This window comes from Drosophila teissieri, chromosome 2R (assembly GCF_016746235.2).
Source record: "Drosophila teissieri strain GT53w chromosome 2R, Prin_Dtei_1.1, whole genome shotgun sequence".
Classification (NCBI taxonomy): domain Eukaryota; kingdom Metazoa; phylum Arthropoda; class Insecta; order Diptera; family Drosophilidae; genus Drosophila; species Drosophila teissieri.
In genome coordinates, this window is record NC_053030.1 from 9027930 (window position 1) to 9052775 (window position 24846).

The 24846-nt window shown below is 44.7% G+C and overlaps 4 protein-coding genes across 7 annotated transcripts; 2 read left to right on the forward strand and 2 right to left on the reverse strand.

Annotated features, from left to right (window-relative positions):
* Positions 1-10: 10 nt before the first annotated feature.
* On the reverse strand, positions 11-647 carry LOC122612910 (NADH dehydrogenase [ubiquinone] 1 alpha subcomplex subunit 6). Its single transcript, XM_043786788.1, has 3 exons — positions 445-647; positions 253-368; positions 11-191 (listed from the first exon to the last, which is right to left on the reverse strand). The coding sequence occupies exons 1-3, from the start codon at positions 572-574 to the stop codon at positions 63-65; spliced, it is 375 nt and encodes a 124-aa protein (XP_043642723.1). The 5' UTR covers positions 575-647; the 3' UTR covers positions 11-62.
* A 474-nt stretch (positions 648-1121) lies between these two features.
* Positions 1122-1957, reverse strand: LOC122614082 (DNA-directed RNA polymerases I, II, and III subunit RPABC1). The gene has a single exon (XM_043788553.1). The coding sequence runs from the start codon at positions 1863-1865 to the stop codon at positions 1233-1235; it is 633 nt and encodes a 210-aa protein (XP_043644488.1). The 5' UTR covers positions 1866-1957; the 3' UTR covers positions 1122-1232.
* A 5409-nt stretch (positions 1958-7366) lies between these two features.
* On the forward strand, positions 7367-9302 carry LOC122614143 (glutamate transporter polyphemus). Of its 4 annotated transcripts, none has more exons than XM_043788633.1 (7): positions 7367-7539; positions 7596-7661; positions 7730-7880; positions 7943-8422; positions 8484-8662; positions 8732-8904; positions 8968-9302. In XM_043788633.1, the coding sequence occupies exons 1-7, from the start codon at positions 7466-7468 to the stop codon at positions 9225-9227; spliced, it is 1383 nt and encodes a 460-aa protein (XP_043644568.1). In that variant the 5' UTR covers positions 7367-7465; the 3' UTR covers positions 9228-9302. The 4 variants fall into 4 exon arrangements, with proteins under 4 accessions (XP_043644568.1, XP_043644569.1, XP_043644571.1 ...); XM_043788634.1 differs by having other exon boundaries at positions 8974-9302; XM_043788635.1 differs by lacking the exons at positions 7367-7539; positions 7596-7661 and having other exon boundaries at positions 7755-7884.
* Positions 9303-13871: 4569 nt separating this feature from the next.
* Positions 13872-14431, forward strand: LOC122614639 (general odorant-binding protein 56a). Its single transcript, XM_043789259.1, has 2 exons — positions 13872-13925; positions 13982-14431. The coding sequence occupies exons 1-2, from the start codon at positions 13872-13874 to the stop codon at positions 14429-14431; spliced, it is 504 nt and encodes a 167-aa protein (XP_043645194.1).
* The last annotated feature ends 10415 nt before the right edge of the window (positions 14432-24846 follow it).

The window sequence follows — 24846 nt, forward strand, 5'->3', positions numbered from 1 at the left end:
CTCCCTTGCGTTCGTTTTACACTCTGTCGGAGTTTGTATTTAAACTATTTCAATTTCAATAACTAATTAACGCCCTGGATGAATTTTGAGAGGAAGTCGGTGGGCTTGGGTTCCTGCGACTCCTTCCAGTAGCGCATGATATGGCCCTTCTGTTTCCAGATCTCCACGGATTCCTTAAGCTCCATTTGGCCCTGCATAAGAGGATATGATGACCTTCAGCATTTATCTTTTGTAGATGGTTAGATGGTTTACCTTGATGACCAGCATGTCGATCACACGGATGTCGGTCACAGTGCGATGCTTGACGAACTCCTCGCGCAGCTTGTCCCGGCACTGCTCCACGGTCATGGGAATGTCGTAGTCCATGACTGCAAGGGTATGGATGGCATTATGTGGCGTCGGGATACGGATTCGCACTCTGATGACATAACCAGGAGCACTTACCGATGTAGGGAATCTGGCGGTACCAGGCCTTGTACAGATTGAGGGCTCGCTTGCGGGCCTCCTCCCGGTCCACGGACAGGATGGGACGCACCTGCTGCACGGCTCGCTTCACGGCTTCTCGTCCGGCCATTTGATTTGTTTTTATTTCTTTCTGTTTTTCCTACGACCGAATTGCTCCAAGCAGAACAGTGTGACCGCAGTTCAGTATGCACAAATGGACAAAAGCAAACTCTGTTAAAATATTTTAAAGCTGATTCTTTTTTTATTTGAATCAATAAAAAATGTTGTTTTTATTTCAATCAATAAAATATGTTTTTTTATTTGAATCAATAAAAAATATTTGTTGCTTATAAACTTTAATTTCACGTAATTGCCATGGTTGCTATTTTATGAAAAGGATAATTTGAAATACCCACAGTAAGAACAGTAAAGCGAGCAAATGTAATAGATTTGCTAAGCGCTCCCACAAAGTAACCGAAAATAAATTGCTTTGGATCAAAATTAATTGTTTAAACTAAAATTAATATGCTACTTTAATTGATTTTATTTTGTCCACTTGTAATATTTTTTATCGTAAGTAAAAGAGATGGGACTTCCAACTATTTCGTTACTTTAGTAATACTAGGATTATTTAAGGCAATTCCTTTTTTTTGTTACCCATACAAAACAAAAGGTTCTTCGAAAAGATTGCGATTTATTAATGTATACAACTCGCTGCCTTTTCCTTAAATCATAGGGTTCTTAAAATAAGTTTAATGATCGGAAGTCGATGATTCAAAAGTCCAGTATCAGCACACCAATCGGTAGGATATGTACCGCCCCGCCGTCTCAGAGGAACGGATGATCTTAACCACCTGGCCGCGCTTGAGTCCGAAGTATCGGGCCACGGGATCGCCCGCCTGGATCCTCATCAACATGTTCTCCTTCAGTTTGTAACGGCTCAGCAGCTCCTGCTTCTCCTCGACGGTCATGACCACGTGCTCCGGGACCAGTTCGTGCTCCGTGATGTTGATGAGCAGCTCGGATTCGAGGAACTGCTCCAGGATGTACTTGGGTGCCATATCCACGAGAGATTGCTTGGCGGAGGGCGTCATTCCGCCCTGAACCACAACGATGGCCCGGTGGATGTTCTCTTCCTGCATACGGGTGCAGTACGTCTTGATGGTCTTGATGCCGATCTTCGGCTCCTCGGGGAAGAAGACAAACATCTGGTCCGTGGGATCGTCATTATGGGCCACCAAAACTATCAAATCGGAGCGAGCGGGCCGCTTTTCGCTCGGCTTGTCGCCGAACATCTCCTTGAACTGCTCCAGAGTCTGGTCCAACTCGTCTTGGGTCACCAGGTAACCCCTATCGTGGCTCAGCTGCATGATGGTCTTGCGAATGCGCCACAGCTTGTAGGTTTCCGCTTCGTCATCCATGGTTATTTGCAAAAATTTACAATTTCTAAATTATAAACAGAGCACGCGGATGCGATAGTAGGACCAGAGCATGCCGGTGCCAATAATACCGTGCGACAGCTGCAGTAAATACGAAAGAGGTTCTCATATTTAGCGAATAGCGAATACTCGAACCGATTTATAAGAGTGGTACAGCAGTGTAATTAATAAAAATGTTAACATTTTCAGCTCTGTAATGGTAAATTTAGCACCGAAAGTAGAAGCCGCCAAGTAATATTCTTACAAACAATAAAAAAATTCTGAAAAACAATTGAATTTTATGGCTTTTTGGCTCCCTTTTTTTACAGCAGTAGAACTTAATAAAAAAAAGAAATAAGACCATCGTCTGTTCCACTGTGCATCTTTTTTAGGGGCACCTTGTACGGAGATCCCTGTAGAACCTAGTATGGGGCACCTTGTACGGAGCACCGTGCTCGGATCACCTTGCATGATTGCACTAGTAGAGGTAAAGGCATACTAGATTTATGGGAAATTAAATTGAAAATAGAACGAAAATTAAATATGTACATATATGAACCGATCGCTGGATTGCCAGACAGGTTCAAGCAATTCATTACGATTGAAATTTAAATATTCGATAGTGTTTTTTTTTTTTAACGGAAGAAGGACACCTTTTGTATTCAATTAGGAACAAATATGATCTTAAAATGTTGATCTTGTTTCCGACTGCTTCGTTATGAAAATGTTTAAAAAATTTACTTTTAGTCCAGAATAATTAAAAGTTTCAAGATGTGACCATTAACCCAATGGATATCTGACAATGTCTTGTGGTATTCCATTTTCAATTATTTTCGACACCCATTTTAATGCAATCAAAATGTGATAAACATATATGTGTGTACATATTATATGTATATACATAACATATGTATGAATTCCCCAGCTCACGTTTTGTGACCCCGTAATGAACCCAACTCACTTTCCTCCAATATTTTACGTGCAACATTCAATTAGGACGCAGACGGGCAAATAATATGCTGCGGTGGCATGCCGCTCTTCTTATCCTTTGTCTGCGTGCCGCTCACTAAAAATGCCGTTAATATTTCCCAGCCCGCCTTTCCACACATTTTCCATCCTATTTCCCACTGCCGAGTGCAATTATTTGGAACATCATCGGGTATGACTTTCGCATCCGCACGTCGCCGACGCACCATCGTCAATGACTGACAGTTTATTTAATAGAAAATTCGCAATGTGTATGGTTGCTGGTTTGGCGTTTGTTTTCCAAATAGTTTTTCTCGACGGCCTCATACGACCGCGAACGGCATTGACAAATTGTGCAGAAAATATGCATAATAAATGAAGCCACGCACTTTGAACTTTTGCAGTTATTAAAAGCGGGGAGCGTGTGGAATCCTCACGAGGACATGACTGAATTTAAAGACACTAACAATAAATTCTGGGTAAGTAGATTATGTTTCTTAGCTTCCATAAACAGCATTCTTTAAATTACTATCATGATTTATGCAGAAAATTCGAATTTTTGTGCCAAAATTATTACATAAAATACAAAAGTTATAAGGAGAAAAGAAAGATATCTTTCTCATTAAGATCGCCAAAATGTTTTGTAAAATATGTTGTTCATGCATCTTGAAATCTTCTTTGTCTTGACTATGTCTCATAGAATAGATTCATATTTCTGAAATATTTTTGTATCTCCTTTTCAATTTTCCATTTTCGTTAAAGGGCTACTTGATGCTCTCTCAGATTAGGAAAAATCCCAGGCCCCACTAGCAATAGTTTTCCCTGCGAATGCATTCTTATACTTATTTGGAATTTATTGGTTCCGTCACCCATCCCCAGCGCGATGATATTGAAATTTCGAAGTTGCCCAGCGCTCCATATGGCCAGACCACATTAAAAGCGGGCGGAAAACAAAGTTCCCGAAGCGCGGGAGGGGGCGAAGGGGAGAAGGGGGAAAAGTGGCGAGTATAAAGGGAATCTAATAAAAATCCACTTTGTGCAAGTATGAAAAATGAACGATGAATTGCATTATAAATGCAAAAATATTGCAGGAAGCACGACACCACCGCTGGACAAGCGCGTCGGAAAATCTGATCAAAATTATTGAGGCGCACGGAATGGGTAAGTCGCGGAAGGGGGCGGGGCTGGGACGTTGCCGGGGGCGTGGCACTCGCTGCAGCGGAACGTGGCGCACTTGCAAAGTTTTTGCGGCGACGCTAAGCTGTTGATAACGCCGATGATGACGACGCGATAAGCGCGGCGATAATGTTTGGGGCGCCGCCAAAAGCCCCAACTTCAGGTGAGTCGGTGGAGCAGAGATGCCGAACATGGGGAGTCCTGCCAGGGTACGAAGGATGTGTACCTACAACTGGCTTCTACAATATATTACATTTCAGATTGAAATAATTATTTATTATTGCTTGCAGTACTGGAACTATAGGGATAAGCTGTAAGTGGATATTCGTCCCTTTAATATATGCATACAATTTAAATGCTCTGACCTTTATGCAAACATAATCATTTAAATATCTGAAAGTATTAAGTGTATGATCTTTTAAGCCTTTTCCAAAACAGAAGTACCTTCGGTAGTAAACGCTCGATAATGATAGCCCATAGTACCTTTAGCAGCACTCGACGAGAGCCGCCTGAGCTCCAATTGGCAAGGACAAAAGCCAGCATGTCCTTGTGGCTGTGGTCGTGGCTCGTCGTCCTGTGCGTGCGCTGCATGGAGAAATGCGCTCGAAATGGCATTTATTTTCGGTTTAGCTGATGATGAGCCACGGATAATGGCGCGGGGATAAAGCGAGCGAGCATCCAGGCAGACGAGCAGCACCGGGAATTTATAATTATTATTTCTGCTGGATGTGCCAGAGACTCCAGTCTGGCCATTGACATTGGGCCAAAGCGGGCAAAGCAGGAAATGCATCAAGGCTTGTGTGCTTAAATCAGTGTGCAGTCCCTGGTCCTTGATGTTCAACCTCGCCTCAAAAGAGCATACCAGTTAACAACAAAAGAACTCACAGCACCGAATTGCGAAAGATCGCAAACGGATCCGGCCATGCACCTGCAGTAGCGCGGGATCAGCGTTTCTGTGGGAGCGACGAGGGCAAATGCAGAAAGCTTGCACGCGCATCCGGCCGTGCATCTGCATTGGCCTCGAAATGCGAAGCTCAGCGTCTGGAGAGCTTCCGTGGGAGCAACGAGGGCAGAGGCAGCGACGGAGCCAGCACCGACGCCAACAGAGGCAGCGACGGTGCTGGGAGGTATAAATAACACCCAAATTGTAAAATAGCTTTAGTTCAATTTTGCTTAAAAATAAACACGGACTTCTGTCCAATAAAAACTATTAAAAAATCGAATTAACTTCATTCGGATTAACTTACCTATCACTCGATGTTTATGCCACAAAAAGTGGCTAAATAGCTGGCCTGATCGTGTGAGCTTTATCATCATACTTATACTTAACTTATATACAAATTCATAGTTAAAAATTAAGTATAAATAGTTTAAATTTAATACAAACATTGCATTATTGTTATTTTATTATTATTTCATTTATTTCAGTATTTATTGCATCTTATAGTTCATAGTTCCAAAAAGGGGATTACTTAATTGAATCTATCACGATTTTGCAGGATCAACATACTGTTGAAAATCAATTATAGGTATTGAATTTAATGGTGATTGGTTTTCAGTTCATCTGATGGGTAGTTTATATAACTACAATGGGGTTTTAAACGAAACATGTATAGGTATGTTTAGGGTGCATGTGGAAGCTGTTGTTTTTTGCTCCGTGTAGCTTTAGGTTAATTTCTGCAACTATCAATAGCATTTCAGTCACTGCAGTGTCCCCAGTGTCCTGGTTTCGCTTTGTGCATAAGTACTGTGAAAAATCGAGCTTAGGGGCAGGTATGGGTTTTATCCGGGAGCTGCAATCTATCGGTGGCAGGCGGCAGCAATCACAGCCGACCCCCTGCCGGAATCGCAGCCCTCTGACCCACGCCCATGCCCACGCCCCTGCCCATGCCCATGCCCATGCCGTGCAATTATTTGTATAGGAATTTAAATTGAATGTCAGTCTGTTTGTTTCCATAACATACACACTGGCTCTGGCACTCGCACTCGCACTCTCGCATTCGCACTCGCACATTGCTGACAGTTTAAGGAACATGTGGAGGCAGCCAAGAGGACAGGAGGGCAAGCAGAGGGCGAGCAGGGGATGGAAAGGAAGATGGAGGTCCTGGGACCAGGACATTGTCGCACATAAGCAGTTCTTTGGTTCCTTCGACGCTGCCGCTCGCTTCCTTGTCTGCTGTAAAATTCCAAATTTGTTTTATTTGATTTCTGCGCTGCTCTCGTTTCCCCCTCCTTATTTGCAGCAGTCGGAGATGCTGCTGCATATTTCCCTTTATGCAAAATATATGCTATAAATGGCCCCGCCCCACCGCCTCCATTCGAAATCTCGTGTCACATGTCGCACGCAGTTAGGTGCCCTCGTTGTTATTGTAATTGTTGTAAATGTCGCCCAGCGACAATATCGCATTTGCATATTTCTGTGCCAACACAGACGCGCATATATGTATACAAGTATGTACGTGTGTATGTGGGTAGTGCACCCTGGTTACCCTTTACTGCCCACGTTTTGTGCATTTTTACTTAATTTTATTTGTATTGGATTTGCGCCGCTGTCTCGGCGAGTCCTCCTCTGTGCAACGCAACGCAGCGCAGCGCAGCGCGATTTCGGAATTCTGCAATTTGCACAATAAATTTTAATTCAATTTACTGTTAAACTCACCCAGAGACACAACAACTAACTAAATGCGGACGCGGAAGTGCGCATTCTGGCATGACAATCGTCCTCCGGCAGCCGGGAATCCCGCGATTCGGGCGGCAGGGGAGGAGGACGTGGTGCAGCCGGAGATTACCATCAGCCAAGGGTACAGTGAAGCCATGGCACGGGGGAATAAGTTCGGGATGGGTGCATGCTGATGAAATTCGACTGCTTCTTTTATTTGATTTATCCGTTTCTAAATACACGATTAGTAAAAACCAAATATTCCAAAAAAGGATGTTTGTACCAAGTTTTCCGATGAGTCAGAATGTAATTTAAAACATTTAGAAAGCTTAACCAGTTTGAAACCACCATGTTGTAAAATAGATTGGTAACTCCACCATAATTTGGGCTAACCGTAGCCAAGCGCGGCAACCTTCGTCCTGCGACCACAGGACCAATCCGCCGTTAGTTAGAGAACTTTATGTCCTGCAGGACCGCGAAACGGGCAATAAGTTGCGCTTATTATGATAATGGGTGCGCATGTGCAGCCATTTTGATTGGGCTGCCGCAGGATTGCAGTGGCAGTGCTAAATGCAACGCCAGTTATCAAACGTAAGTGAATTGAATGTGCGCAGCTGCATTGTCGGAAACCGGAAACGGAAATGGAAATGGGAATTGGAATGGGGATGGAAACGGAGCTACGCAAGCGACTAAACCAATTTGGAATTGTTGTCAAAAGTGCGGGACAGCTTTCGTTGTCTTTGTGTTTTTTGTAGCTATTTTGTGTCTCTTTCGTTTCGCTGCCGCTGATGTTGCCAAAGGAATGGAGCCAAAGCCGCAGGATCAGGCCCAAAACCGGGACGATCCTGGCCTGCAGAATGAGCCGCCGACCATAGTGTGAGTGTGTTCCGCTTCCGTTTCCTTTTCCGATCAATGTAAAGGCTACTTTGCAGCCACTCCATGACCTCTTTCTACATCTACAATCCGTACGAGAAGCGCAGTGTGGAGGTGCCCCTAACGTGAGTTTTATGTGGGATATTGAAGGATGCGAATAATATTATTTACCTACCTACCATTTTAAACAAAGTAACTGTGACGCCTTCATTTCCCTGCTGAAGTGTGTGATTGGAACGGGCATCCTGGCGATGCCGCTGGCCTTCCGGTGCTCGGGATTCGTGGTGGGCGCCGTGATGTCCGTTCTACTGATGATACTCCTGACGTACTCCATCCACTTGCTGGTCTGTAAGTGGCTACCTCGCCCAACCGGATCCCCTCATTAAATACCTTGCAACTTCAACAGATAGCTGGCATGACGGAGTGCTGTCGGAGGCGCCGGGTTCCTCAAGTTTCCATGCCGGAGGCCGTGCGGATCGCCTACGAGGAGGGTCCCAAGTGGGTCAATTGCCTTGGCCGGGTCGCTGGTTTTCTGACCACTTGCGTTTTGGTCTTCGGTCAGTTCCTGCTGTGCACCGTTTACCTGGTTTTCGTGTCCAAGAACTTCAAGGAGATCGGTGACCATTATGGCGAGAGGTACAACGAAAGGTATTATGTGTTGGCCGCCTGTTTGCTGCTCTTGCCGCTCTTCATGATCCGCCGTTTAAAGTATTTGGTGCCCTTGAATTTGGTCTCCAACTTCCTGCTATACGCGGGATTTGCCTTAATCATGTACTATCTGTTCAATGGTCTTCCCAATATAAATGACCGTGAGTTGGCCACGCCTCCAGTCGAATGGATTGAGTTCTTTGCCATCGCCGCCTTTTCCCTCACAGCCGTGGGTTCTGTAAGTTTTATTAATTTGTATTATATATCTCGAGAACTTCTAGGATTTTCTTTTTTTCCAGATGCTCGTTGTTGAGGCCCATATGGCACATCCGCAGAGCTATCTGGGCCTCTTCGGAGTCCTCAACCTTGCGGTTTTGTTCATCCTGCTGTCCAACATGTTTTTTGGCATCATCGGCTACTGGCGTTTTGGGGAGAGTGTCCATGCCAGTATCACCCTAAATATTCCACAGGATGAAATGTACGTAATACAGTTGCTAGTTAGCTTTCTAACTCTTTTAACTATATTCCATATATATCTTCTTCGCAGCCTTTCCCAGTTCATCAAGGTCTTCATAGCCTCTGGAATATTTCTGAGTTATCCTCTGAATGGGTTTGTAGTGATTACTGTGATCTTTAGCGACTATGGGAGATCGGAAGCGAATCAAAGGAATCGCACGCTGATGGAATACTTGGTGCGATTAGTGTTCCTTTTGCTGACAGGTGAGTTTTGCACTTCAAAAAGGATATTATAAAAACTTCCACTGGATTAATCCTTTTTCGCAGGTGCAGTGGCGATTGGAGTGCCCAATCTAGCGGCTCTCACGGAACTGGAAGGCGCTTTCTCGCTGAGCAACCTGAACCTCCTGTGTCCGGCACTCATCGATGTGTTCCTGAACTACAGCGTGGGATATGGCCGGCTGATGTGGAAGCTGATTCGGGATGTAGTACTCATCCTTATTGGTCTGATTTTCGGGACTGTGGGCTGCACGGTGGCCGTGAAGCAACTGATCTGTGATTTTCAGTTGACACTCAGCAGTATGTAGGGGAGAAGGGGCTGCACTTTTGGATTTTCTCAGCTTGCGGAGCTTATTGTTGGAAATAAAATCGGATTTACCAAGTTGTCCGCCCTCGTTCCTTTGCGTTCTCGCGCTTAAGAACCAAATATTTGGTTGCTTGTTCGGGGGCTTTTAATTAATTGCCAGCCAAGTGTTTGCCGGCTGCTGGCTTATCCCCTACTAAGTCGGTTGTCTAAGCTCTGGCGGCCGCTCCTTGTTTGCTCAACGTGGCGTATACTCGCCTGGGCTGGGCGCACATCAAGTATACGCCACGTTTAATTAGCTGAGCCCAGCTCCGGAGCCCGGAGCCCAGGAGCCGCCGATCATTTAAAATGGAGCCCTCGCTTTGGGGGGAACTGTAATCAAATGCAGTGAAGGGCCGGGACCGCAAGTCGCAGCTTCGTTTGCGCCTGGTTTGGGGGTTTTAAAATTGAATTCCTTGCCTCAATGGAGCGCAAATACAAAAGGCAAAGTTGCCTAGCTGCCGCACAATAAACTAAAAGACAAATACACAAATACAAATTCCGAGCCAAGAAGAGGAAGTTAAATCCCTGCCCGTCCTGCAGCTCCTGCAAATATATACGTACACGAATACCTATATAATTTTATATATATTTTATATGTATATATAAATAGGCACAGGAAAAGCAACTGCCGACGACGGCGACGGCGACTGTTGACTGCGCCAGTGTAAATAGCACGGCCAGCGAAATACAATAAAAAATAAATACGAAAAAATAGTCCTGCAGCTCCTCAAGGAACTGCACGAAGGACAAGGAAGACCACTGCAGCAAACACACAAAACACAATTTCCATTCTTCAAATAGAAGTACACACAAAAAAAGTAAAACCGAGTGGAGGCTAAGAATAAAACGTTGCGACTGCCAGCGACAGCAGCCAGGACGAAGGGAACCACCAGTGAGGGGAGGCCAGGAGCCAGGACGAGTACGAGTACGAGTATCCAGTATCCTGGGGCATGATTTTTGCAGACATGTTGCTTAAAACTTAATTTAGAGCGCCGCTTGCACTGGCCCCCCGAAAAATAAGGCCCGAAACCGAAGAGCAAATCAACGGCAAAAAACATCCTGGTAAAATAAGACGAGCAGAGACGCGAAATGAGATCAGGAAAAAAGGAAAAGCTCACATAGAAAATTCGCCAGCGGCGGCCGCTTCAACTAATTTTCGTATATAATTCCGTGGGCCAGACAGGATGCGGAAGTGGTTTGTTGGGTGGTCGGGTGGCTGGGTGGCCGGGTGGCCAGGACTACTGCAGCCGGTTTCTTGCCTAGTTGTCAGTGCAGCATCATGTCAGTGTCATTATCAAACAATTCCGAGCAAACCCGCAGGAGTCTCGGGGAGAATGTGCAGTGGAGTGGGCGGCGGAGCAAGTCCCACATGGTTGGTGGCTTAAATGTCGCTGGCCCCTTCGCCGGAGTCTCAGACAATGCGTGCCACAACTTCATTCCCGACTGTCTCGCTCCGTGTCTCGCCTGTCACATGTCCGCTAGTCGCAGTCGAGTCCTGTCAGCCTAAACTCTCAAATTGAAAAAATTCCCATTTTAATACAATTATTTGTAGGCTAAAAAGAAACGATGGCGAGGCTGCGCAAGGCGATGCCCAGGGATGGGAACATCGTATGATGAAAGTCGTGGGGATTGCACATTTCTTCTCAAGTTCATTATGACTTTTTAAATTCACAATCTTAAAATAATTACACCTTCTACTTGTATAGTAACAGGCCAAATTATTGAACAGCTAGAGGAAAGCATTGGTCTGTCCGTCTGTTTGTATGTAGTTTTGTCCGTATGTTTGTCCGTTTGAATGTCTAGAACTAAAAACTATCTATCATTTTATGTCATATACAACAATACAGTATATACACCTTTCGCTGTTCTGATGACGAATTAAAGTTTATTTACCGACTGCCTATAAATCGGTTATTCAGTTTGCTGAAAATATGAAATCCCGATAACTGGCCATTCCCCTTAACCAGACCCTCGTAAGCATGAAAAATCCGTGTGAAGAGCTCCACATTTCTAGGACTGCGAAATGACTTCTCACAGTTGTTTGCGGAGGATTGACATGGGGCAAAGAGGCAAAGTGGTAAAGGGGCACGGATGAAAGGGGATCCTGTCGGCCAGATGAAGAGCCCGGAGCACAGGTGAAGGTAACTCTGGGGTCGAGTGTCTGAGGTCTCGTACTCTTGAAGCGGCTTTGGCACGTTCCATTTGTGCCGCCTAACATTTATTTACTTGGCTGACTGAAATGTCATATTTGCCTTTGGCCCACGTTTACTTCATTCTGATTGTATGTGATTTGCATGCCGACGGGTAGGGAAAATTAAACCGCAAGGACAGGGGGGGCATCCGCATAGAATGGGAGTGGGAGCAGAGAAATGGAGAAAGAAAGCCAAATTGTCACAGCGGCGAGAGCATCTCAACTATTTACTTATTTATTTCGCATTGAATGAGAGTTTGCCCGAGAATTTTAGCCAAGTTCCCAGTATTTGCAGCGTTCCTTTCCAATTTGAAATGTGCACTGGCCGTTGACGTGGAATAATGCTGGTATGCCAGCCAGCTAACCATCTATCCCTCTAAGCGCTCTGCCATCTAACCTTCCATCCATCCATCCACCCATCAATCCGTCCACCTATCCACCTATGCAGCTATCCAGATACCCAGATATCCACATCCTTCTGCTGGCATTTGCTTTTGTTTGCGGCATGCGATTTGTAGATTTTTCAACCCGAAACGCTTTGGCAGTGGACACAGCGGCAAATAATGTAAGTCCAGGGGCGAAGGCAGTGGCATATGGGATACAGGATACCAGATACTGGATACTGGGTACTGAATACGAGATATATGGCGGCGGAGAGATTCCGGAGAACTGGTCAACAATGTGCCAGTGCATAAGTTTATAAGGCATTATGCAACAAATATGCAACAGAGCCGGCTCAAAGCCTCGGGTCACATGGCCGCTTGCATGCTAAGTTCTTCTTGCGAAGAAGGGGGGTTGGCAAATTTTACCCCAGAGGGCCAAAAGAGTTGGCCAAATCACTCAGCTCCAGTTTGCTGGCCGATTTGCATACTCAAGCAGTAGTCCGGGCATCCTTAAGATACGAAGACACAACTTCTCGCCTGCACTCGAAGCCAGAGAAGAGGAAATGAATGCATAGAAATGAAAATTAGAACGAATTTATTCTATATTTGATTTATTTTATAGTAAAAGTGTTCGATTGGGGAAAGTAAGAGTGCAGAGGGTGGGCTGCTTATTATCAAAAACCTTTCTGTAGATTGTGTGATTAGTTTCAAGGACGACAAGCCTTTCCTTTGAGTGTTTTTGAGCATGTTTAGGGAAATTAATTTTTCCGAGTGCAAGCGTCTGCAATCAGTGAGAGTTGAGACTGGGGTTTCCCCTGCATCCGAGTCTGCTAATTAAGTGTGTGAATTCCTATCGGGCGGGGGTGTTGTTGTTGTTGTTGTTGTTGTTTTTCTAATGAACCAACTAATTGCATCTAACGGCAAGTGCAAAAGTAATCAAAGTGGCAGGCTCCCAACTGCGAGAGCAGTTGCCCAGAGTCGGCAAAATGGCAATAATAACGAAACTTTGCTCAAGAATTTTTGGAATGTTGCACAAATATGCGCAAGAATGCAGGAAAATATGCTTGGACCAATGCAAACGTGATGGGGCGTGCGGGTGCGAGAGAGAGAGATGGCTAGAAGGGGGACCGAAAGAGACGGGTAGATGGGTAGACGGGATCGAGTGAAGTGGCAGACAGAAGCTAGAAGCTCGTTCAAGTTCTGTAGCTGTTGCTGTTGCTGGCTTATATCAATAATTGCCAAAAGCAAATTGGAAAAGTTATGCGCCTGCAGTTAATGCGACCAGCGGAAATAGTCGCAGTCAAAATGGCGCAACAACCAAACGGAAGTGCCCCAAACACCCACACACACACTCATACCCACAAACACACACACACACTTGAGCATGAATACCCAAAGTTGTTATTAGTATTTTAGTTTTCGAAAGGGTATGTAAAACTTTGTGTGCACTTAAAGCTTAACTATGAAATAATAAACTATTTTAAAACACATTTTTAGGTGGGTTTATGTTGCTTGTTTCAATTTAAATTAAAAAGAAAATCAAAATGAAATTTATTTGTTGATTAAAATATTCAATTATATTAGCATAACCAATTCATAGAACTCCAGTGGGCATCATTAACTTATTGATACATCTACAGTATTTGCTCTTCGGCAATTGAAATCGGTGCTTTCCCAGCCGATTTCGATTTCTTCTTGTTTTGTTTCAAAATTTTGTTTTGCAACTTGTGTATTTTTTCCTTTTTGGGCGAGAGCAAAACTTGCCTGGCACTCGGGATTTGTTGAAGCAGCTCTTAAGATACTTTCGGTATGCCAATTGGCATTCGGTATCGATTTGGCTGCTGCTTGCCTTGGCTTGCTACTCTTCGTTGTTCAAACTTGTTCAGGCTTTTGGCCACGGAAACCGCGAATTGGCTCGCCTCATTGAGTTGATACTCGCAATTAAAACGGCTCCCAAGCTGCCACTAATGATCGAAAGATGAGTCTATAAAAGCGGCGCTTCTAACCAGACAGCTGTATTCGAATTTGCAAAATGAAGCGAGTTCTAGTGTTGCTGGTAGTGCTTAAAATGTTCGCTTTAAGCGAGGTGAGTAGCAGCTCTAATAGAAAAGGACTTGCTAATAAAGGGAGCTTTTCTGTCAGTCGCGATTCGCCAAAATAAACATCAATCTGGGACTAACCGTGGCCGATGAATCACCCAAGACGATCACCGAGGACATGATTCGCCTGTGCGGGGATCAAACGGATATTTCCCTCAGGGAGTTGCACAAGCTGCAGAGGGAGGACTTCTCGGAGCCCTCGGAATCGGTGCAGTGCTTCACCCATTGCCTCTACGAGCAAATGGGTCTCATGCACGATGGCGTCTTTGTGGAACGCGACTTCTTTGGCCTTCTCTCGGATGCCAGCAATCCCGATCTCTGGCCGGAACGCCAGTGCCACGCGATTCGTGGCAGCAACAAATGTGAGACCGCCTTCAAGATTCACCAATGCCGTCAGCAGTTGAAAGAGCAGCAGCAGAGCTCTTTGGCCACCAAGGAGGTGGAGGTGGAGGTCACCACCGCACCAGCCGAATCCGATGAACCGAAGCCTTAGAATTTGGTATATGGGCTTAACAATTAAAACACAAGCGTACAAACATTAAATGAAAACTCCTGTATAAGGCAAAAACTCAAAAGTAGTTTACCCATTTCCTTGCATATACATAAACTGGATTATTAATGATTTATCCAAACTTCTTCGTCTCCCAATAACACCAGATTTGAGCTAGTTCTTAGCACTTCTTCTTCTTGGTTATGGTAAATTGAAGTTAATAATTTGTTTCGCGTTCCTACAATAGGTTGGTTACAGTGTAAATAGAGGTCCTGCTTAGCACGACTCCACTTTGCAAATTGAACATCTTGGACAGCTCCTGATCCCTGATCCAATGCGGCGTTTGGTATTTCCATATGGCCAGAGTCGGACACTTGACTCGACGGCGACCATTAGCGGTGGGAGCTCCGTGGACTGGGGATTTTCCCGGCAGCTCCTGCGGTTACTTCGCTTTTCTATGGAAATTTTGCCACTTAGTGCCGCAGACGAAGGCGGCAGCATTGTTAGCTAAGCGCCGTTCGTGGTGCACACACAGATGTGTAAATGACGCTAATGCCAGATCGAAGTTGGGAGTTGGCCTCAGACTCCACTTAAGACCACCCAACCCGATCCCAAACCCAGATCCAAAATCCAAGCCAAAGAGCAGCAAACCACCCACCATTTTTGCCCACTTGTCTGCGATTTCGAGTGCATTTCGTGCGGCAATTATTTTTTGCTCAATACTCGGCAAACGCGCCACTTGACTTTAAATTGTCGCCAGATGCTCTGTGACCACCTGAACTCTCGACTCAGCTCTACTCGACTTGACTCGATTTTCCATTTCCATTTATTTTGCGGTGCCACGCCCACTTGGCTGCCTTTTAATTTGTTGCCTGCGCCAATTGTTAAGCAAAAGTGGCTAATTTGAAATTCTTTTGAGCGAAGTGCGCACATTTTTGAATGTCAACTTCCCGGCGTCTTCCCCAATGCAGTGCACATTTCCCCCCTCCCCCCCCACTTTTTTCCGCCCTCATTTTCACCCCGAAAAGCGGGAGAGCGGGAAAGCGGGAAAGCGTCCGTCTTTGGTGGCTTTGTCTTTGTCTTTGTGTCACGCGGCATGAAATTGAATTTTCGGTCTGCACCGCCAGCAGAAGCGACAAGTGACAAAAGCCCGGCCAATTGTCGGGTGACCTCCAGCGCCCATGCTCCCAAAAAATAACAACACACACCACCCACTGCCAACTATTGCCACCCCCCCGCAGCCCCCTGAGGCCCTGAATTATGCCGGCGGGAGGGAGGGGCGTACCAGCGCCATTTTGACACTCATACAGCGTAATTCGAAATGAATGAAAATTTCTTTTTGTCTTTTGCGTCGGTTTTTCAGCTGTTGATGCTCCTGTTTTTCCCGATTTTCCCCCGAATGCTTTTGTTGTTCTTGGTTTTTCTGCTCTTGAATTTCAATTTACATAAGTCTCTGCTTTTCCATCTCTTTGTTCGACTTTCATCTCAACTTTTGCCTACTTTCATTTCCCACTGGCCTCTCGGCTTCTCGACTTCTCGTCTTCTCGACGCGGCGGAGTCGCTGTTTTTGTGGTTAAATGTAAATTTTATTGAATTTAACTCTTTTTGTGTCTGTCTGGCTAAGCGTTAAAGGGGAAATTGCATAATTATGCCCGATCTTGGGGGCAATCCGCAAATGTGCAATCCAAGAAATAACACAAAAGGACTTGGGGGAAATGAAGGAACTGCATACTTCTTTTCTCTGTACTCTGTAACCCATTCCAGTTTTCCCTAGGCTTACATTTCTTATCCTTTCCATTTCTTCTTCCTTTAATTGATGAAAGAAGTTTTTTTTCCAGGAAACACACTCAAAACTATGCATACGGTTTTGTTTTTAACTAAGCCTTTGTTTTATATTCCCAAAATGCATTCTCAATACGGAAATGCGGGATTTTTTTGGTCATTGGTAATTCGTGCGGTTTTAATTCATCTTGAAAATTGATTTCGCTCAGCAGACAAACAGAAGTACAAAAAGCGTAGATGAGATGGCGGTAGCCGAAAAATACATTTATATTGCTACATTTATGGAACATGGCAATCATTAATAAATCAATTAAAATAAATTGGAATTTTGTGCGCTGATGTTGAACAAGAAGAGCATATTTATGCCCCATCAACGGGCGATTTGGCTTTAATGCCCATACTAATTGTGAAGTTATGAATTCAAAACAAATATGCACATTTAACTACGATATATATTTTAATGTTTATTATCTTTTTACAGAGCCTCACAATATTTGCACAGCTTCGATGACTTTACGAGGGTAGCTACAGTTCGGTCATTGAAAACCACGAGCTGTCTTGTTTTTGTTTACCCATTCCTGCCCTCCCTCTGGAACTCCCCCTACCCCTCCTACTTCCCCTACTCCCTCTATAAGAACGTTTCTTGTTCTGCTGTGTGATGGATTCGGTTCCATGCCATTTAATGCAATTACGCAAAGCTTACATTGCCCATTTTCCCCATTTTCCGGCATTTCCCCGCAGCGGCCAGTATAAATCAGATAGGGAAAAAATGAAGCGGACGGCGGCAATTTTTGATGGCAGCCCTGACATTTTTAAGTGACAGACACTGGCCATGCAGAGAGCTTAAATTATTCATTTGATTTACGGCAAAAACATAAATCCACCGCAGTCGGCGGTGGGAGTCGCAATGAGCAGCAGTTGCATATTAAAATGCATTTATATCAAATTATGTATCATCTGTCAGGGAACTGCAAAAGTGCACAGCGCAAAAAACAGGGTGATATTCTTAATGGACCTAAAGAATATTGGGAGTTGGTTACATAGAATAAAAAACTTGACTGCTTAGGAAGCAGATGCTTTTGTATCTTGTATCCTCAAGTTCCTTTTCCTCTTTAAGCGTTTGCTGGTTTATATTTCGTTGGTAATTCAGTTCAAATAGGATCAAATAAGTTACTTGTATGGTATGGTATTGCTGTAACTGATCTACTTGAACCATAGTTCAAATACTTAGAATGCAGCCTGATTTCATCTAAACTAGTAGTTATGTACTTTAATTTTTCTTTCAGTGTGTTGGAAGGGGTGTGAGGACAGCTAGGCAATCGCTCTCGGACATGGAACTACTCTCAGCGCCTTACAACTCGGAAGACATGTCGAAAGTTGCGCGACGTCTGTCGTTAGTAGATGTGTTAAGTAGGGAATTCTGAGAAGGTGGGCGGCATCGGGGGCGTGGCACTGGAACTGGCACTGGCAGTGGGCTAAGATGAAGGCAAACAGACAGGCGACAAATCCTCACCGCAGCTGCAGCAGAGTGCAGGAGGGGGGGAGGAGGTTAGACATGAGCGTTAAGAGCATTAGACTAAACTTTGCCTTTGCCCTGATATAAGTATGTACGTATGTGCGATGTCCTAATAGAAAATCCTCCAAAAAATATGGCTATGATGCTGGGTTAGCATGTGACAGGGCAAAGACGTAAGGGGATTGCCGAGCATTTACCAGTCAAACCCAACACTCTTCTATAATGGAGTAAATGGGCAAAGGAGCCACCAGGATATGTATTTGTTTTCATGACTACCGAAAAGAAGCTAAAGTCTCTTAAACATTGAATATTGCATAATAAACATACATAGTACATCGTACATATTTCTTGCTAATATATTTAAGAAATATGTGACGCAAAGGCAACTTTCATAAATTAGTTATAAAAACTTGTAGTAATAATCACATAATTAACAGTCATAAGAGTCGCGCAAAAACCTCGCCTAACTTTCCACTAGCAGGCCATCTGATATTGATAATAATCCCCAACTTTCCAGCTCTTTCACTCTTTTTCGTCGCACTGGTTATACTTATTTCACTTTTTTGTTATTTTTATTATACCCGTTACTCGTAGAGTAAAAGGGTATACTAGATTCGTTGAAAAGTATGTAACAGGCAGAAGGAAGCGTTTCCGACCATATAAAGTATATATATTCTTGATCAGGATCAGTAGCCGAGTCGATCTGGCCATGTCCGTCTGTCCGTCCGTCTGTCCGTCTGTCCGTCTGTCCGTCTGTCCGTCTGTCCGTCCGTCTGTCCGTCTGTCCGTATGAACGTCGAGATCTCAGGAACTACAAAAGCTAGAAAGTTGAGATTAAACATACGGACTCCAGAGACATAGACGCAGCGCAAGTTTGTTGATTCATGTTGCCACGCCCACCCTAACGCCCACAAACCGCATAAAACTGCCACGCCCACACTTTTGAAAAATGTTTTGATATTTTTTCATTTTTGTATTAGTCTTGTAAATTTCTATCGATTTGCCAAAAAACTTTTTTCCACGCCCACTCTAACGCCCACAAACCGCCCAAAACTGCCACGCCCACAATTTTGAAAAATGTTTTGATATTTTTCATTTTTGTATTTGACTTGTAAATTTCTATCGATTGATTTTTCATTTTCAATTTCCAGCCGCCTGCTGTTTGTTGGCTGGCTGAGAGAAAAGTTTTCCGCCTTTCGCCGGCTGCTGGCAGCTGTTGCGTGTTTTGGCCCCATCCGCATCCACATCACCACACCATCCCATCCCATCTCATCCCATTCCCATCCAAGAAAGTAAGGAGGAAAACAAGGACGCACGAACCACCGGGCCAACAAAATATTACTCGAGCTTAGAGGCAGTAACTGTTGTATGCTTTCGGGCGCCAAAAGAGCGGGCCGTGAAGGGAGTCGAAGATTTGGCCAAAGGTCGATATGCCAGCGAAAAAAATGTAAATAGAGTTCTTTGGCCAGGGGCAGAAGTGGCGCTGCTCGCCAGCTCCTCTGGCCAGTGGAGCGGGGGTATAGACCACAAAATCTCATCACGTTGTGCAAATACGGCCAAATACGGCAAAATACGGCCGCATGCCAGCCGGGCGTTCGAGTGCAGATTAAAAAATGGCCGCAAATAGCTTGGGGCCAGAAAGTAGGGCCGCTTTTCACACTTGAAAATCGATTACGCAGCTGTGATCTGACACGCCCCCTCTCCTCTATAGAAGCTATAGCTTCCCACGCCCACATGTTGGGCCGTGTGTGAAAGTCTTTTTATTTGCTTTGGTTTGGTCTGACTTCGTTTTGTTTTTTGGCAAATCACGTATTGGCAATTGCTTACACGCTGATTGAGTCCGAAAGCTTAGGGCCTAATTAGGTGGCCCCTGGAGAACGGTTCGGTTTCTGCCATTTCATGGCAGTCAAATCAACGGAGCTGCAGCTCCAGCTACCCATCTTCAAGTTTCATTTGTCATACGAAAGGTGCACGGAGAAAAACGCACTTTAAATGAAGAAATTCAGGTTGTTTGTCAGCATCTTAAGTTGTAATGTTTTATATATTTGTTTGAGTTCCAACTCTAGTAGTGTCATAATGTAGCCACTTTAATGCAGAATTTCGATCAGATACTTTTGGCTCCTCGGTTGTAGGACTTTTCCGCACACTTTTCTCTCAGTGCACTCAAGGAAACCTCAATCAGCTTGAAGCGCCAGCTGAGGGTCTGCGTTCTAGTCTGAATTCGAGACAGCTGAAGACAACAGGGCGACACGAGGAATTTCTTCATTTACAGGAGACGGTTTGTGGTGAAAGTTGCTGACATGGCAAAGACAACAGGGCCAAAAGAGACGCTGAGCGAGATGGCGAATCGGGTGGCAGGGGCACAGATGAAGGGGGGCCCAGGAGGAGGAGGAGGAGGAGGAGAAGGAGGGGGGAAGTGCCGCTTGACGGCTTGTTGCGGTTGTGGTCGCGATGTTGGGTTTTAGATTTTTGCCAGCTGCTGTCGTGCCCCTTGCATGCCATGCAAAAATAATTGCAGACATTTGTGGTCCGGCAGAGGGCAACATCCCAGTATACCAGCATCGCAGTATCCCAGCATTTATTCCTGCTTATTGTATTAATTAAGAAATTTTAGTTGGGAATTCGGGCTGGTGGATTTGAGGTCTATTAAAATGAGTTGGCCACCAGTTGCCATTAATTTGAGGCAGGCACGTGATGCAGCGGCAGCCAGACAGGAATGTGCAGCATTCCGGAATGCGAGAGTCCTTATTCCTTGCTCTTTCTCCTTGCTGCTTGCTACTTGCTCCTTGGGAAGAACTGCATTCCCAGTGCCGTTTCGTTTCGTTGCGTTGCGTTTCGTCTCCGATGGTTAATGAGTTATGTCAAAGGAAAACAATGTTTGTTACTTCATTTATATGCCATTATTATTTGTGTTGTGGTCGTCCTGCTCCTCCTGCCGCCTCTGCTGACTCTTCATCATCTTCTGGCCATGGTATCTTAGTTTTTCTTTCAGCTTCAGCTGGCTGGCAGCCATGCTCCATTATGCTCCTTGTTATTCGCCCTCTCCCTCTTGCCATCCAGCTTGCCATCTCGCTCGGCTGGTTGTTTATGGCAAAAGTTTTCCTCCATTTTGCTTTTTATTCTCGGGCAGTTTGTTGTTGTGCGGTCGTATTGTGCCATGATTATGATTGTATTTCGTCATGTCACTATTATTTGCTATTTTTCGCTTCAACTTTCGCCCCTCCAGCGCTCTCATTTGTCTTACTTCTCTTGCCGGCTCCCCTTGGATTTAATTTGCTTCTCGCAAATCCATTTAAAGTTGAATTTAATGCCCGGACCGCTTGGGTGATTCTTTTCGAGGGCTTCAATTTAATTATGCTGATTTGCTCCACATTGGCGTCCGTCGAGGAGCTTAAAATATATTGCGCATACGCCGTGTTGCGTATTCGTATGCAGTGCCACTGCCGCCGGCCTAAGTACCGACAATTGTAATTAAAACTAATTAATTGCGCAAATATTTGGCTTTGCTAATGAGTTTAATGAAATGTTATTGTTGGCTGCCACTTGTCCCTGACCAGTTTGCCAAACAAAAGATGAATTTACTTGGTTAATTACGCCAGGAATGAGCATAAAGTGCTGCCATTGAGGTTTGTCTAATATGATTTTAATTAAAGTAACCTGGGGTTGAGTTTCCTTATGCGGCCTGAGTGCAGGTTTATTTTTGTGGGTGAGAAATAATTGAATTATGATTCTAATTAACTTAGGCTTTGCTTGCGCAATTAGAGCATTTAAATATGCACGAAATCACCGTAAGTCTCCACTGATTGAAGATTTTTATTAGGTTTCAACTAAGTTCTATCACAATGGATCACTAAAATAATAGTTCCACTATCTTACCCCATACAAATATTGATTCGATTCCATATGCTGGGGAAAACTTAACAGATTGGGTAATAAACAAGAGCACACTTGGAAAGAGACGGCACTATGGTGTGCGAGAGAGACGGCAGCAGACACCTGGCCTTCTCCCCTCACGACTTCCTGACTGAGCTCCTTTAATTGTGATAAAGCTGTCGCTCCGCCGAGGATCTTGGGGAGTTGCTCGGTGGTTGTGGCAACTGCGACATGTTGTGCACAACAAATAATAAAAGCAGCAACAAGGGCAGTCAGCCACCAACAACAACAGCCATCAGAAGCAGTTAATAGAGGGAAGCGCAGTTTATCAACTTAACATGTTGGCGGGGAAGAAGCGGTGAAGAAGCGGGAAAGGGGGTTGGAGTTTTTCGGGGAAATGCGGACTTGTAACGAGTTGTAAATGTGTGCGTGAGCGTATCTGTAGCTGGGTGTGTGTCTGTCTGAGTGGCTCTGTGTGCGTGCGTGCGCTCAATGATTAATTGCAATAAAACACTCATGATCCAGAAACTGGGAAACTGGGGAAGCGAAAACCCGTACGAATATGATAAATGGTATTTTGTATTGCCCACACTCGTGCCAACACATACAACTTTGCACCGGGAAAAAATACTGGTAGTGGAGGAGTGAATTCACCATTAATTCCCTATAGTCTTTGTTACTTGCTTTTGTAGTGAAACTAAATTTAAAATTTGATGTACAACATTATAACTAACTAAATATAAAGTTATTTATATAAGTCACAAGCTGTGGAGCCCTGAAATTAACTAGAAATGTGTATTAAAGAAGGCACAATACTTCTTTTTATTCATAGATGAAATCCCTTTTTTTGTAGCCAACTGTTTGGCATCTTCACAAATGATTTAAATGCTTCAAGCACTTCCCTCACTTAATACAATAGATCTTTTTTTGTTGTGTACCTCGAAATTGTCTCTTCGGCTTGTTGGCACTTGGATCCGCATAACCGCGAGCGTCTTTACTTTTTGGTTATTTTTCATTTTTTGCCCGGCTCAAGCCCCATTTTTAGTTCGCATTCGTAGACGCTCAAATTTATGCTACGCTTTTGTCTGCCTCCCTGGTAGCTCCTTCCTCGAAAGGGGTTGTGCGGAAAATTCGGAAAAGGCGGAAAAATAAGGGGGAAGGCAAAGGAGGAGGAGGAGGGGCTTGACTTGTCTTGCCTGCTTTCCTTACAATGGGAACACGTACATTTCCCGGGCGTACGTGATGTCGAGTATTCATCAACAATATTCGTTTGTTTGCCACGCCAACACATCCACTCGCACGCTCATATATAATGAAAACATTGTCGTGGCAGTTCATAGACATCTCAAACTCAAACTCTCCAAGTGGATGTTTGTTGTTGATTATTATTTCCGGTTTGTGCGTTAGCATTGCGTTGCCTTTCGTTGCCTTTCGTTGCCTTCTTCAAGTTTGGCAGCCGGGCGTGAGGGAAAAAGCAGCCAACTTCCCTGCCACTTGGCACGCTCATTTGCCAAGTTGTAAATTAAAGTTGCTGGGCGGGAAAAACGAAACGCAACGAAAGAATATCGAATCTGATTCGGGCATGTTTGTGGTTTTTAATTAACGTTAAGTATGCAAATTTGCCATCAGGGACATGTCGGAAGGCGGGCAGGCAAACAAATTGAAAATGTGTTCTTGGCGACAGGTTTCCTCGAAGCGGAACCGAAAATTTCCCGGCTGTTAGCAGTGGCCAGCACAGTTAGCTGGGCAAAACTGTTATATCCTTCGAGTCCTTGGAATACCGTAAGTGTCCTCGCACTTTATAGCACGGAATCAAGAGCTTTTCCGCGGCTCTCTTAGCTTTTGGCAGCGCTCTCTTTGGCATTCTCTTATACGGAAATTCAGTTTTCCGAGTTCCGACTTTCCGCTTCGTGTCGCCAGCCCGGAAAGTCCATTAATTTCGCCTAAATATGCCGGCTAAAGGCGACATAAAACGAAATCAGTTGTGCAATTTGCTCGACAGTATTATTTCAATTAGATGCGAAGAGAACGCCTCGGCTTTCCCGCTCTTCCGGCTGCATTTTCCTCTTCCACGCGCCAATCGACGCCATGTTGTCTTGGCTGCCAATGGAACAGGCGTTCAGCAGCAGATGCCCCATCGATGACGCCGAAGTGCCTAAAAACTTAACCCAGTTCCCGGCGACGTCGTCATGGCCAGAAAGCGAGGGATGCTGCCTGCACAATCCATATCGCCATGTACTCGTACTCGCAGAGGGATGAGTGTTCGCATAGTGTGCACATGCATTGTGCGAATTCGTTTGCATTTAATGCAATCTCTCTCGCTCACAGGACATTAGCATGCACGTCCGCCGGCCACATAATTCCAGAAAAGTGTCCAGCTAATGTGTCCTTAATAGCGACATCATCCGCTCCTCATGTGACCGCCATCCTCCGCCTCGTCCAACTCGTCGCCCCAAATGGAATTAAGTCCACTAAAAGCGAGCGGAAGCGAAAGAAATTAACGCTCTGGGATTTTTCCGACTTCCATTACAATGTTACGCCAGCCATTTTACTTTTTTTTGGATCTCTGCGCACTCTGTGCTATGCAAATTTTGGTGCATTAGACAAAGGGTGTGGAAAACCGGGCTGGAACTGGACATTAAAGATCTCGATGGAGATAAATCTTCGGCAGGGCATATATATTTACTATTCGTGCCCACATGCGAATATGTATCTTTGTATCTTCCACATTTAATGGCCGACTTGGAGCGGGAGTACGAACCGCAAGTGACTTTAGTGAAATTTACAAGCTGTCAATAATTTATAGGCGCTGAGGCAAAAACTTTACTGCCAAAGTGCCGTAAATTGGCAGCTCGCAGTTGCCTTTGTGGTTCTATGCGTGTGTGTGTGTGTGTGAGTGAGAGTTTGCGTGTGTGCGCTAGTATGTGTTAGCCATGTTCGGGGTGCGCGAGTGTGTGTAGTTAGCGGTAACGGTAATTGTAGCGGCATCAATTTCGCCAACATAAATATTCATATGCGCCACTTTGTCAGTGGCTGGGATTTTTGGGGCGCGTGTCGGGGAAATTGGCGAAACAGAGGAAGTAGTACTTGGCTAACACACACACTTAGGCCCTCAACCACACACACACACACGCACTTACACATAGATACTGCTTCAGCTTGCGTGCGCTAATTTGACGGCACAGGATTTATTTAATTTTCGGTTTGGCGTGGAGGCCCTGCTCAAAAAATAATACAAGTCCTTGAG

Coding starts and splice junctions, on each gene's coding strand:
- LOC122614082 (XM_043788553.1), bottom strand. CDS start 1,865: ATGGATGACGAAGCGGAAACCTACAAGCTGTGGCGCATTCGCAAGACC.
- LOC122614639 (XM_043789259.1), top strand. CDS start 13,872: ATGAAGCGAGTTCTAGTGTTGCTGGTAGTGCTTAAAATGTTCGCTTTA. Junction 13,926..13,981: donor AAATGTTCGCTTTAAGCGAG/GTGAGTAGCAGC, acceptor CTTTTCTGTCAG/TCGCGATTCGCCAAAATAAA.
- LOC122614143 (XM_043788633.1), top strand. CDS start 7,466: ATGGAGCCAAAGCCGCAGGATCAGGCCCAAAACCGGGACGATCCTGGC. Junction 7,540..7,595: donor AATGAGCCGCCGACCATAGT/GTGAGTGTGTTC, acceptor GCTACTTTGCAG/CCACTCCATGACCTCTTTCT. Junction 8,905..8,967: donor AGTGTTCCTTTTGCTGACAG/GTGAGTTTTGCA, acceptor CCTTTTTCGCAG/GTGCAGTGGCGATTGGAGTG.
- LOC122612910 (XM_043786788.1), bottom strand. CDS start 574: ATGGCCGGACGAGAAGCCGTGAAGCGAGCCGTGCAGCAGGTGCGTCCC. Junction 369..444: donor CCGCCAGATTCCCTACATCG/GTAAGTGCTCCT, acceptor ATACCCTTGCAG/TCATGGACTACGACATTCCC. Junction 192..252: donor TCGACATGCTGGTCATCAAG/GTAAACCATCTA, acceptor CCTCTTATGCAG/GGCCAAATGGAGCTTAAGGA.